At 36.4% G+C, this 14760-nt stretch overlaps 1 protein-coding gene across 50 annotated transcripts in view; it reads right to left on the bottom strand.

Moving 5' to 3' along the window:
• Positions 1–14760, bottom strand: part of PPHLN1 (periphilin 1) — a 125248-nt gene that overhangs the window by 89412 nt on the left and 21076 nt on the right. For 28 of the 50 annotated variants that reach the window (XM_074006630.1, XM_074006620.1, XM_074006621.1 and 25 more), the window contains 2 exons: positions 11609–11773; positions 8421–8482 (listed from right to left, as the gene is read on the bottom strand). In XM_074006630.1, the coding sequence (XP_073862731.1) occupies positions 8421–8482; positions 11609–11773 (227 nt within the window). The remainder of the gene's footprint in view (positions 1–8420; positions 8483–11608; positions 11774–14760) is intronic. The other 22 variants (XM_074006640.1, XM_074006634.1, XM_074006641.1 and 19 more) reach the window with 1 other exon arrangement.

Genomic DNA, 14760 nt, shown 5'->3' with positions numbered 1-14760 from the left:
AAAGTGATCACTTTCAGAGTGGGGCAGGGCAGTGGGGGAGTGGGCAGCAGGGAAAAAGACAGAAAACTTGACACATGCTCTTTTCTTCCATTAGCTGTTATTTAATTCAGTTGCTTCCAATGATTCTACACTTCCATTAGTAAAACACATTTGAATATAAACCACTAATACATGTATGCTAGATTTATAAAGTATATAATGTTCTACAACATGAAACACATAACAACGTGAAAAAAAAAACAGCTAGGGCATAAAGTTCCACTGCCAGTAATAGGCCTGTGGAAAATGGTGTGAAAGCAAGGTGGCCCTGTAACACCCACCCAGTGGTGGCAAACTACAAAAAATAAAAAATAAAAAATTTAATTAAATAATTAATTTTAAAAATGGTGCTGGAGAGAGCAAGAAGGAAGACTCATGTGGTCAGAACAATAACCACTTTTAGGGGTGTGAACAAACACAGTGATGATACTGGTGTCAGGTCTGGAATTTGACTTTACCTTACCTACAAGGTTATAAATTAGACTGTTACTGTTTCCTGGATCCTAGCAGACTTCTGGGTCAGAAAAAAAACTTTATCACTCATAGCACGGCAAGCAACACAAGCATTGGCATGTTTGTGTCAGTTCGCTCTGGTACCACGTCCAGGGGTAACGTGATATAAGCCTAGATATATGTGGCACATGCAGTGGGTGTGGGTCACAACTGAGGAACACTGAACTTTTTACACCAAGCAATAAGCAAGCCTGCTATTTGACAAACCGGGAGACATTACTGTGGCCTTCAAGATTGCTCACTACAAACACATCTCTGAGAACTACCCTGAATAATGAGTGAACAGAGTCTTGCATATCTCGACAAGATGTGCAGAAGTGTAAGACACCCACAGAGGACTGTCTCTCCTAACAACTGGGAGCCAGATTTCCCACAGATGGAAAAAGGAGATAAAAGTATGAAATAAAGGAAAAGGTACTGCCATGATCTCATAGTCATGAATACATATAAACACTGTATAAAAATAAATGCAGAACTAAAAGTCTATGTGTGTCTGTGTGTTCAGATTCTTGGCTTCAAAAAATCACTCTCCACTACAGAAAGCCTGTGTTCCTTGGAGAAACACCTGCATTTAGAGTGAGGCAGAGAAGCCTGAGACTGAAACATCTTGTGTCAGAAAGAGGTGACCAAAGAATGATGTCGACATGTCAAAACAACACAGATGACCCTGGTTTGGTGATGGATTCTTAGATATGACACCAAAAGCATGAATAACAAAAGAAAAAAAATAAATTGGACTTCATGAAAATTTAGAATGTGCATCAAAGAACATTAGCAATAAAGCAAAAAGACAATTAACAGAATGGAAGAAAATATTGCAAATCATGTATCAGGAATAGCTTACTATCATACTCCTAAAATTCAACAACAAAAAGACAAAAAACCCAGTTTAAAAAAAAAAAATCAAAAAACTCAAAACAGACATTACTCCAAAGATATACAAATGACCAATAAGCACAAGAAATGATGTTCATCATCACTAGTCTCATTAGGAAAATGCAAATCAAAACCACAATGAGATACGACTTCATGCTCACAAGGATGGTTACACACACAGACACAGACACAGACACACATGGAATATAACAAGCATTGGCAAGAATGTGGAGCAACTGGGAACCTTCTACATTGTTAACAGGAAAGTAAAATGGTGCTGCCACTATGGAAAATGGCTTGGTGGTTCCTCAAAAAGATAAGCATGGAATTACCATATGATTCAGTAATTCCACTCTTACAAATGTACCCAAAAAACTGAAAACACGGACTCAAAAGAGATATTTGTACGCCAATATTCACTGTAGCATTTATTCACAATGCCAAAAGTTGAAAACAATTCAAATGTGGGTTTCTGTACCCACTAGAATTAAATTAATTCTATTCAACACTGTCAATAGAATTAATGCTCATGAATTGTGTACTTAAAAATTACGTAAATGGCATACTTTATTGTGTTATATATATTCTGTCACAAGAAAATATTTGAAAAACAAAACCAACCAACCAACCACAGAAGCTAACTTGAAGGGACTCTCACTGGCCAAATTTGAGCATCAAAATAGTGACAGCAATGAATTACAACCCACTGAATAAAATAGGAATCTATTAGTCCATACATACATAAACAAAGTTTTGTCTGTTTTAAGGGGGTAAAGAGGTGAAGAGAAAGTTCTTCCTTACAATAGAACGCCAGCATAATAAATATAGAAAGAATGGGCTAACCACCCATTAAAACCCATCATATTTGTTTAGTAGGGTTGGACTGCCGTAACAAATTATCATAGGCTTAAACAACAAACTATTTATATTTCTCATAGTTCTGGAGCTGGGAAATCCAAGATCAAGGTACGAGCAGATCTGGTGTCCAGTGAGGACCTTCTTCTTGGTTTGACAATGGTTGTCTTCTCATTGTATCCTCACATGGTGGAGAGCAAGCTCTTATGTCTCTTCTCAATAAGGTACCAATCCCATTCATGAGGAATCCACCTTTATGACCAAATCTTACCTCCCAAAAGGCCTACCTCCTAATACCATCACAGTGGGGAGCTAAGATTTCAACATGAATTTGAGGGGACATAAATACTATGTCCATAATATTAATAATTAACTCGGGCAAAACCATCAGTGGATGCTAAAACTAGCAGCTGAAAGTGAACAAGAAATGATACAATCACATAGTTTCAAAGTATCTCCACACAAAGCAATTTCAGGGGGAAGGACAACTTAATAGTAAAGAAACTTTGCAGACTCCATTTTAAACAAGTGATAAAAGTCAAAGATACCAATAAGGGCACAAACCAACAACACGTGCAGCCTATAGGAAGAAAAAGAATTCAGCGGCTGGGTGCCGTGGCTCATGCCTGTAATCCAAGCACTTTGGGAGGCCAAGGCAGGCAGATCACGAGGTCAGGAGTCCGAGACCAGCCTGGCCAACATAGTGAAACATCGTCTCTACTACAAATACAAAAATTAGCCAGGTATGGTGGCACACGCCTGCAGTCCCAGCTACACGGAGGCTGAGGCAGGGGAATCACTTCAATCTGGGAGGCAGAGGTTGCAGTGAGCCAAGACCACGCCACTGCACTCCAGCCTGGGTGACAGAGTGAGACCTCGTCTCAAAAAAAAAAACCAAAAAAAACTTAGCATCACTTCAGGAACAGTCCTGGCAAAAACGTACAACCTAGACCTAATCTCTAATCATGAAGAAATACAAGACAAACCTAAACTGAGAAAGAAAAAAAACAACTTGCCCTGTATTCATCTTGCCAAAAACAATAAACCATAAAAATCAAGGGAAGACTAAGGAGCTGTTCCAGATTGAAGAAGCCTATGAAAATGTGATTTGTGAGCCCAGATTAAATTTTTTTGCTATAAAGCACATTACTGGGGGCATTTCTGGAGACATTAATGAAATCTCTAGTGAAAGGTTACAGGAGTTCTTTCAGTTATTCTCGCAATTTTTCTTTTTCTTTTTTTTTTTTGAGACGGAGTCTCACTCTGTTGCTTAGGCTGGATGGAGTGCAATGGGTGATCTCAGCTCACTGCTGCCTCCATCTCCTGAGTTTAAGTGATTCTCCTGCTTCAGCCTCCCGAGTAGCTGGGACTACAGGTGTGTGCCACCACGCCTGACTAATTTTTGTATTTTTAATGGAGATGAGGTTTTGTCATAATGGCTAGGCTAGTCTCAAACTCCTGACTTCAAGTGATCCACCTGCCTCAGCCTCCCAAAGTGCTGGGATTAAAGGCGTGAGCCATCGTCCCTGGTCAGTTTTTCAAATCTTTTAATATTTTCTTCCTACAGGACAAAGAATCACTTTGTACACCCCACTGACAGAAACAAAAACACTGACATGGCTTTCCTAATTGCTCAGAACATTACCAACAGATACAACTATTCTCTTTGCATGGTTTACAATGCATTAAATCTTTTTCTACAACAACAGCTATTTTCTGTTCACAAAGTCTTTCAAGTAGGAAAGCTTCAGTGAGCCCACCTGATATAGAGACCAGCTTACAGAAGCCAGATAGATGCCAGGCAGTAAAAGCTATAGCTACTGTGATAGCATAAAACCTGAGACATTATTGAAGATACTCAAACATCAAGTGAAGACATAGGCAGATATGGACAATACAAATACTCTCTATTCCCTGCTTTTTCTTCGTAAAAATTATGTTTTGTTATTTGTTAAATATGTATAATTCATATTAAAATGTAGGCTACATGAAGTTGAAGGCTTTATATTCCCAAAGACTAGAAGAACATCTGACACATCAGACACCACAAGAAATATTTAATAAATGAATGAATATACCATCCAGAATGAACTCCATACCCTGAAAACAGAGAATATACCTTGTTTTAATGCCCATGGTATAGTTATGGAAGCTGATCAACTAATGAACCATTAATAATCATGGATTTTAAAAGTAAAATTACAGTACAGGCAACACTATCATCACAGAATAATTAGAATACAGTATGTCAGAATCTGTGTAAATTACTATATATCAGAATCATGGGATACAGTTATGGCACTACTTAAAGGAAATTTCAAACTACTTACATTAAATAAGAAAAATAAACTATCCAAATTAAAATGTTAAGATTTTTATTAAAAACAAATAAAACACATGCGTAAAAGCATTTTTAGCAGGCAAACTGACATCTATTAATATTTACAATACATATATATACCCACTGACCCAGAAATTCTGCTTCTAGTAACCTATCTTATAAAAACTAAAGTACTAATTCATGAAAATATTATGTACCAGAATTTACTGCAGCACTGTTTTGTACTGTAAACAGAGTGACTAGCTAAATTATTTGGCATATCCTCACCATGAACTATTACTTGGCCATTAAAAAGACTCAATTTGGTTGGATTATAGGCTCATGCCTATAATCCCAGCACTTTGGGAGACCAAGGCAGGAGGATCGCTTGAGCCCAGGAGTTCAAGACCATCTGAGGCAATAAAGTGAGACCTCATCTCTACAAAAAAGTTAAAAAATAAAATAAAATAAAATAGATGGGTATGGTAGTGCACACCTGTGGTCCCAGCTACTCGGCAGGCTAAGGCAGGAGGAATGCTTAAGCCTGGCAGTTCCAGGCCACAGTGAGCCGTGATCACACCATTGCACTCAAGCCTGGGCAACAGAACTTTGTCTCAAAAAAAAACAACAAAAAAGACTCAGTTAAACAATCAAAAACCCTAAATGTTTATGAATATAGAGAAAAATCTGGAAGAATTTATACCAAGATGTTATCATGGCTGTGGCGATTAGAGATGTATATATGTGTTTTTATTTCATTTATGTGAAATTTTATATGCATACACAAAATGTTTTTTAAAAAAGACAGGAAGAGAAAAGTAAAATTAACATAAAAACTGTTATTTTACAAACTGAAAAATCACAATGGCAAAGATATAGAATCAACCTAAATGCCCATCAATGGATGACTGGATAAAGAAAATGTAGTACATACAGACAATGGCATACCATTCAGCCATAAAAAAGAATGAAATCATGTCTTCTGCAGCAACATGGATGGAACTGCAGGCCATTATCTTAAGTGAAACAACTCAGAAACATAAAGTCAGAGACTGAATGTCCTCACTTCTCACTAATAAGTGGGAGCTAGATAATGTGTACATATGGACATAGAGAGTGGAATGAGAGAAAAGAGAGACTTGGAAGGGTGGGAGGCGACTGAGGGATGAGAAATTACTTAATGGGTACAATATACATTATTCAAGTGGTGGGATACACTAAAAACCCAGACTTCACCACTACACAATATATTCATGCAACAAAACTTCACTTGTATCCATTAAAATTATACAAATAAAAAATAATAAAAATAAATAAAAACAATTAAGTTAAAATAAATTTATTTGCAGATATTTCTTTGGAGGAGAAAGATAAGCCACTAGATGATCTAATTTTTCAAAGTGTTTTACAATTCTGCTTTTCACATAGGTCTTAATTATATCAGACATTATCTGGATATATCAGGCTCCAGTGTCACGTTTTTTAAATGTTTATCCCAGCACACTATTTATTGAAAAGTTCATTCTTTCTCCATTGGATTTGTAATGCCACTGCTACTATATCCCAAACTCCAGATATATTTAGATTTATTTGCAGATTCTGTTTCACTGGTCTATTTGACATCAACAGTACAACACTGTTTACATCACTACAGCTTTATAATTACGCACATATGGTATCTTGAGTCCTCACGTCTTTTTCAAGGTATTTTTGCCATTTAGCCCTTTACTCTTTCATCTTACTTTTAAAAATCAACTTGTCAACTTCCATGCAAAATAAAAAATAAAAAAATTTTGATTTTTGACTGGAACCAAATTAAATTATCACCTTAATTTGAGGAGAACTGATATTTATATGACATTGAGTCTTCCTAGCTGAGGATGTCATGATTCTCCTTTTACTCTGATTTACTTTTATTTCCTTTAGAAATGACTTGTAATTTCCTTATATAGGTCTCACACACTTTTGGTGTGTTTATTCCTATTATTCATTACAGTTTTTATGGTAAAGTATTTTGAAAACAAATTTTCTAATTTATGCTGATAGCTGATCTTATTACATTGAACCTTGCTAATTTCCTAATAGTTCTTGTAGTCTATAGACTTTCCTAGATTTTCTGCATAATTATATTATCTTTAAATAATTGTGTTTTTCATTCTAATTCTTACAACTTATTTATTTTTCGCTTTACTGTAGGGGTTGTTACCATGTTGAGTGGAAGCAGTGACTAGGTGTCATTGTTTGGTTCTGATTTTAAAGCAAATGTTTCTAACTTTACCACTCAGTATAGCAAATGCCCAATTACCCAGTCAAGGAAATTCTCTTTCCATTCCCAGCTGGCTATTTTTATAACTACTCAGTGATGAATTTTATCAAAGCATTTTTTTCAGCATCTATTCTATTACTTCTTTTGGAAGAAACAGTCTGCCATGGGTTCTGAATGTCCCTGCACATAATTGCCATGTATGTCAAATTCCAAGACCAAACTATCCACTGACACTGAACAGTTTCTGAGGCTGGTTACAGAGACGATTAAAAAGGTTAAGGTGACCACAATGTGACTACCATGGCAGGTCACTCCCAGGGAAAAGAGGACTAGCTTGCTTTCTGCTTTCTACAAAAGGTACCAAGCTCTTGACCCTGGGTTCCACAGCCACAGTGTATCCCACTGTGTGCATAGCCACCATCTCTGCCTATCACATCGCCCTGTGGGATTTGGGGACAGGGAACCTGCACTACAATCCTGATCCTCTTGCTGACTGCTGTGCTGTGAATAAAAATCTGTCTTGCTCTGATTCACCGAATCTTGTCTACTTTTGGCATCTATGAAGTTGTGACAGTTGATGCCTTGCCACTCTCTATGAGACTGGGGTTCTTTTCCCTGATAGTTCATAAGAAATCTTTACAAGGCTCCTTTTACAACTTCCAATACCACCACTGTGATGTCATTTAAAAACAAAAACTATCAATCGATTTAAATGTGTCCATCGTTTCCTTCCCACAACTATTCTATTAGATGCCCTCTATAAGTAATCAAAGCCAACAATGATGGAGGCCCTTGCAAAATGTGTTTCCCAAAAGAACTTTATTAAAGAAACTGAGATAATGCCTTACGATACTCTTTGTAAGAACCCAAGTATTTCCAGAATACTTCTGAAAAAATGCCTTACTTTCTAATTAAGCAAACCTATCAAATTAAGTTCCAATTAAGTAAACCTCATAATCCATACCACACATTAATTTAATAATTAACTTGCAAAACTACATCAATAGTTTTTTGTTTTTTTTTAAAGACAGAGTCAGAGTCACACTCTGTTGCCCAGGCTGGAGTGCAGTTGCATGATCTCAGCTCACTGCAACCTCTACCTCCCAGGTTCAAGCAATTCTCCTGCCTCAACCTCCCGAGTAGCTGGGATTACAGGCGACCACCACCATGCCTAGTTAATTTTTTTTTTTTGTACTTTTAGTAAAGGCGGGGTTCTACCATGTTGGCCAGGCTGGTCTCGAACTCCTGACCTCAAGTGATTTGCCCACCTTGGCCTCCCAAAGCACAGAGATTACCAGTGTGAGCCACCACACCAGGCCCAAATATTTTTAAATATATTTTTTATGATTTACAAAATGCCAAGAGATGTGGAACACTAGTTATCAGTGCTATTATACTGCATAGTCACATAAAGAATATAATGCTTGTTGCTTTCAAACTTTAAAATCCCAGTAAAATATTTCATCTATGTGCTTGAGTCTATATTTCAAAAGCAGACATCTCGATGAGTCAAGTATCAAAGTACTTATGCTATTATTTTTATCCTTTTACCTGTATTCAGGTTGCCTGCTTGCAGAATGATCATCTCTTGTCCATCTATAGCCAGATTCATCCTGTAACATAAAAAAGCTACTTAGCTATTTGTTTACATTATTTTGGACAAGTGGGATATATGTAACAATACTACCAGAAACTAGTCTAAATTTCCCTCAACTTCAAAGGCATTTAAAGGAAAAAACATTCAGCAAGTCATCCATTTCAACAACTGAAAGAGTAGACTGACTGAGAACCTGTGGTACCATTTATCTCTATTAAAATGTTTAAATTATTTCTTTGGTAGACTCAAACCACCTAATTGCCAAAGACACATATATCAATATCACAACAGTAAAGGGCTATTTGAGGACATAGTCTAAATTTAATAAAGCACACATTTCTCAACCTCACATTTTTCCTTCTGTCAAGTTCTCTCACTAATTTTCAGATTCAAGCCCAATGAAAAACTTGCCACTTTCCCATTTTCCTGCTCAAGTTTTATTTTCTCACCTTATTTTCAATTAAAAACCAAACTGGAAACAATATAAGAAACTGTCACTTACTGATAATCTGTATCAGAATAAGATTTAAATTTAGTTAAGTTTAAATAAATTTAAAATTAATCAAATAAAGCACATTTTGTTCTCTAAGACAGACATATATGCAAAGGTGCATCAAAAAGAACCATATAGCAATCCACGCCAAATTACTTTAAAATTACACATAGAATTGGCTGGGCATGGTGGCTCACGCCTGTAATTCCAGCACTTTGGGATGCCGAGGAGGGTGTATCACTTGAGGTCAGGAGTTCAAGACCAGCCTGGCCAACATGGTGAAACCCCATCTCTACAAAAATTAGCCAGGCACGGTGGTGTGCGCCTATAGTCCCAGCTACTTGGGAGGCTGAGGCAGGAGAATTACTTGAACCCAAGAGCTGGAGGTTGCAGTGAGCCAAGATCGTGCCACTGCACTCCAGCCTGGGCAACAGAATGAGATGCTATCTCAAAATATAAATAAATAAAATTATACATAGAATAATACAATATGCAAATTATGTATCAGGAAAATGGATTCATCTAAAATAAATCTTCCTCTTTAGCATCACATACCCTATTCTTATATAAAATATAATCATTTTCCATCTCAATATTAAATATAAACACAATTCGAAACTTAACCGCAATAATAAAATATTAAATCAAGTAATCTGCTTGCATTACATAACTGAACTCTAGATAAGAATTAGTGTCATGAGAGTCTTAAGGATCAAAAGCATGCTTGTTGTCTGTTTGAAGGGAATTTAAAAAAAAAAGTTACACACACAAAAGTATAAAGACAAATACAACTGGTAACAATATTAGAAAAAACTGCCATTGAAGCTCTATTATGCTACAAGTTTTTAGGAAAAAAAATCATTTTCATGAGATTTCAAATACAAACTGATCCAATGAATAGAAAACTCACATAGCGTTTTCATAAAAGCGGTAACAAATGAGAGGGTGCACTAAAATCTCAAACTTTCACCACTATTCAACTCATCCATGTAACCAAAAGCTACTTGAATCCCAAAAGCTACTGAAACAAAATAAAAATTTAATAATAAAGTAAATATGAGGGCCACAAAAAAGAAACAGCATGACATACAAAAACTGAATAAAATAAAAATCAATTCTGTGAAAAGTAAGAAAGCTATAAAACCCCTAACTTTAGAAACAAACACAAGAAAACATTGAATAGTCTCATGACAACTTTGGAATTGTTAGGGGTCACTATGACGCAGTCGGAAGAAAAACCAGACCCCCATACATACCCATCCTGAGTAAATCACCTTACCTCCATTTCTTCAAGCGTAAAATATGAAAACTAATTCCAACAGCCAAAGTGAGGTCAAAATATTTTATAAACAGGGTTTGAATATGTACTGTTAATAGTCATATTATACAGTAGGAAAGGAGGGGAAAGAGAAAAGGTGGAGAAAAAAGAGAAAAGGTAGGAAAACAACCTAACTGAGGAATACTGAAAACATGCAAAGTGGGACAGAGGAATTCCATCAAGGAATAGTATTAAGTTCAATTACAGATTACTGCAACATTAAATACACACTTCTAGATTATTAAGAATGCTCAAGAGAAACAAGTTGTAATCATAATAATAGCAGCTATTTTTTTTTTTTTTTTTTTTTTTTTGAGACAAAGTCTCGCTCTGTCACCCAGGCTGGAATGCAGTGTTGCGATCTCAGCTCACTACAACCTATGCCTCCCAGGTTTAAGCAATTCTCCTGCCTCAGCCTCCCAAGTAGCTGGGATTACAGGCAACTGCCACCACACCTGACTGATTTTTGTATTTTTAGTAGAGACAGGGTTTTACCATGTTGACCAGGCTGGTCTTGAACTCCTGACTTCAGGTGACCCACCTACCTCAGCCTCCCAAAGTACTGGGATTACAGGTGTGAGCCACCACACCCAGCCAGCTAACATGTTTAAATTGCTTCCTATGACAATGTTTTGAGTGCTTTCTAATCTCAGTTAATAAACAGACTTTAGGCTGGGAGTAGAGGCTCATTCCTGTAATCCTAACACCTTGGGAGGCTGAGGCGGGCAGATCACTTGAGGTCAGGAGTTCGAGATCAGCCTGGCCAACATGGTGAAACCCTGTCTCTACTGAAAATACAAAAATTAGCCAGGCATGGTAGCACGTGCCTGTAATTCCAGCTACTTGGGAGGGTGAGGCAGAGAATCACTTGAACCCAGAAGGCACAGGTTGTAGTGAGCCAAGATCGCGCCACTGCACTTCAACCTAGGTGACAGAGTGAGACTCTGTCTCAAAAAAAAAAAAAAGAAAAGTAGGTCATCTAGTAAGAAATGGTAACCACCTGCCCATCACTTATTAAGTACCAAGACAATAGATTACCTTTAAATGGTTTTGCAAATCCCTGCCAATTTTAGGGGATTAAAAAAAGCAGGCTGGTTGGAATTAATTTCATTTAGATAGTGCCACCCAGAGTGCTTACCTACTTTGTCCAGCACCCCAAGATTCTTGACTACTAGGTCCCATCTGACAGCTCCAGCAGGCAATTCACATGAGAGCATCAAGCAGAAAGTGTTTATTCAACTGCTTTCATGGCCGTCACATAAATTTTTTAAATTACATTAATTTTAAACTTATAAGAAATAACAATTAGTACATGGGGGAAATTTACATACTCCTCTGTGAGGTGGACCACTTCTTCGATCATGAGAAAAACTGCGGCCCTCGTCATAGTCTCGGTAATCAACATGACTGTAATATCTACTGTAGCTTCCTTCACCAGGTCTGTCTAGCAGTGGTGGTTTCTTTGGCACAATATTAACTAGTCTATTGTAGCCATCCTAAAACAGACAAAAAGAAATATATACAAATCACTAATTTCTCTATTTGGTTTTGGAAAGGTTTTAAAAAAAGCACAGGAGTTCTTACCCTTAATCAAATAAACTAAATGTATAAACAAAAGCATTAATGAAATAACATAAATATAACTCAATACTAAGGTCTTCACATGGATTAAAAGAAATCAAGTTGTTCAATGAAGAAAGCCAGGTGTTCAAAATAACATGCAGCAATGCAAAAACCAATCATAAATAAAAGAAAAAATACAATATTATCATTTTAATAAAAAATAAACAAGACAGAATGTTACAGTAGCTCTATCCCTAATTGCCTAACAATTTTAGAAATAAAATTATGTAAGACAGCACTCATATTTGGTCTACTGTGTTTGAACTACACTATTTAGAAGAAATATAAACTATTTACACACGAGCAACAGCTAATGATGATACTGAGCCAGAATGATCAAAAGGAAACATTTTGCTATTTTTCCAGCAGTAATGGAGAGAGGAGAGCCTTTGGCTTTACAGGTCTAGAAGCAAAATAAAAGCTGATATAAATTTTGAATTAATTTTCAAAGTACTGCAATACATTGTTAATGTTTTAAAAAATGAGTAGGTTTTTTGTGAGACTTGGGGAATTGGACACAGGGAGAATATATGTCTTAGGTTAGTGGCTGCTATAAAATAACAAAAATGATTATCAATGAAAAGAAGTAGAGAGCTACAGAACATATATCCATACATAATCTGGACTTGGGCATTCATGGCACATCAATCAATATCAAATGAAATATATGTTTAAAAAAAAAAACTGTAAAGCCTGATATAACATAGGATCAATATGAATTAACCAATCTGGAAAAAACCAAAACTTACAAAATATAAAGCCCAACATTCAGAGCTGTTTATCCATCATCCCAAGCCTGTAAAATGAAATTAATTCTAACACCTACCTCATGGCATTGTGAGGACTAAATGAGAAATGGAATGCAAAGTGTTTAGTACTGTGTTCAGGCACACAATAAGTTCTCAAAAAATGTTTGCTATATTGATTACTACTGTGCAAGTCTATGGAAAAAAATACAAAGTACGTCAAACTGTTTCCTTAAATTACTTCTTAGCCCTAATGACTACAACTATTCAATTGTTATTAAATGACTATATACTATTCAAATCTCTCAACATGTAGGAAATTTCTCAATGGGTCAGGAAAAAATAAAATCAGTAGTTTATATTTATTTGAGAGCTTAAAAGATCTAACTAATTTTTCCCATGGGGATCTAAGGTGGTTACCTGCTTTAGTATGTTAGATATTAAATTATAAGATATATTCTACATTTACATAAAATGATACCACAAATCAATATATGACTCATTCTTCTACAAACTACCTTTCACAGAGATTTCAATTAAATTTAAGGAAATATTAAGCTGCGCCCCCCCCCCCAAAAAAAACCTGGCATTAAGCCAAAATTAGTAAAATTACAATTTACAGCATTTCTAATTGAAAATTTGTCACTCATAAAATCAGAATAACTGACTTCTCCAAATTCCAATAAACCATAAAAAGCCATTACACAACAGTCTTGTTTGAATATGATTATCTGGAGGGATGGTGGGGCGAGTATGCATGCCTAAACGCTTCTATGAATAGAGAGCTTATTGTTTTACAAAGCACTCTGTTCCTCTGTTCAACTGCCCCAGTTAATAGAAAGTTATCTGGGGACTGTAAAATGTATTTGGTAAAACTTTAGGAGAAGTAAAATTCAAATCACATTTAGTTACTTATTTAAAAAGTTGCTTTACCAACTGAAGTAAATGAAAACAATCACTCTAAAAGTTGTTTAATGCCAGGCATGGTGGCTCACACCTGTAAACCTAGCACTTTGGGAGGCCAAGGCTGGTGGATCACTCGAGGTTAGAAGGCTGAGACCAGCCTGGTCAATGTGGTGAAACCCCGTTTCTACTAAAAAAAAAAAAAAAAAAATTAGTCAGGTAAGGTGTGCATGCCTGTAGTGCCAGCTACTCAGGAGGCTGAGGTAGGAGAATCGCTTGAACCCGGAAGATGGAGGTTGCAGTGAGCCGAGACTGCACCACTGCACTCCAGCTGGGGCAACAGAGCAAGACTCCATCTCAAAAAAATAAATAAAATAAAAATAAAAGTTGTTTAATCAGCAAAAGAAAAAAAAATTCAGTAACAGCTCTTATACCTGGCTATAAGGACCAAGTTGGTATTTTGAGAAAGTGTTCAAATATATGTACATTATACCATCTCTGCTCTGTAGATACCTAATCTTAAAGAAAACTCCCTAGCTACATGAAAAGATTTAAGGAAATAAAGATGACTGCAGGAGCCTGTAACAAAGCAGGACTGTATTTTTAAAGTGTTCATGTCTTATCCAGGTATACCATTCAAGGATTTTTGCTCCCAAAAAAATCTATGATGAGTGGCAAAGAATTTAGAATTTCCCTTTCAAATTTTTTTTTTTTTTAGATGGAGTCTCACTCTGCAGCCCAGGCTGGAGTGCAGTGGTGCAATCTCAGCTCACTGCAACCTACTCGTCCTAGGTTTAAGCAATTCTCCTGTCTCAGCCTCCCGAGTAGTTGTGATTACAGGTGCATGCTACCATGCCCAGCTAATTTTTGTATTTTTAGTAGAGACAGGGTTTCACCATATTAGTCAGGCTGGTCTTGAATTACTGACCTCAAGTAATCCACCTGCCTGGGCCTCCCAAAGTGCTGGGATTAAAGGCATAAGCCACCACACCTGGCCCTTTCAAAAAGATTATATTGTTGAAATTCAAAGAGTATTTTTATTACCTGCATTGCCAGACATGAATAGAAATAACAATACTGTTTGAAATTCTTACGCAAATCTCACATTAAGCTGTAAACATGTAATTTCCCTTTCTATATGCTAACATAGGTACACAGGCTTAAGGTACTACTGATATGTTTGGAACCTCCATTTTAGAAACATATTGGCA

Source organism: Macaca fascicularis, chromosome 11 (genome assembly GCF_037993035.2).
Source record: "Macaca fascicularis isolate 582-1 chromosome 11, T2T-MFA8v1.1".
NCBI lineage: Eukaryota > Metazoa > Chordata > Mammalia > Primates > Cercopithecidae > Macaca > Macaca fascicularis.
Note: the sequence above shows the minus strand (reverse complement) of the source record. Positions and strands in the feature narration are given on the sequence as shown.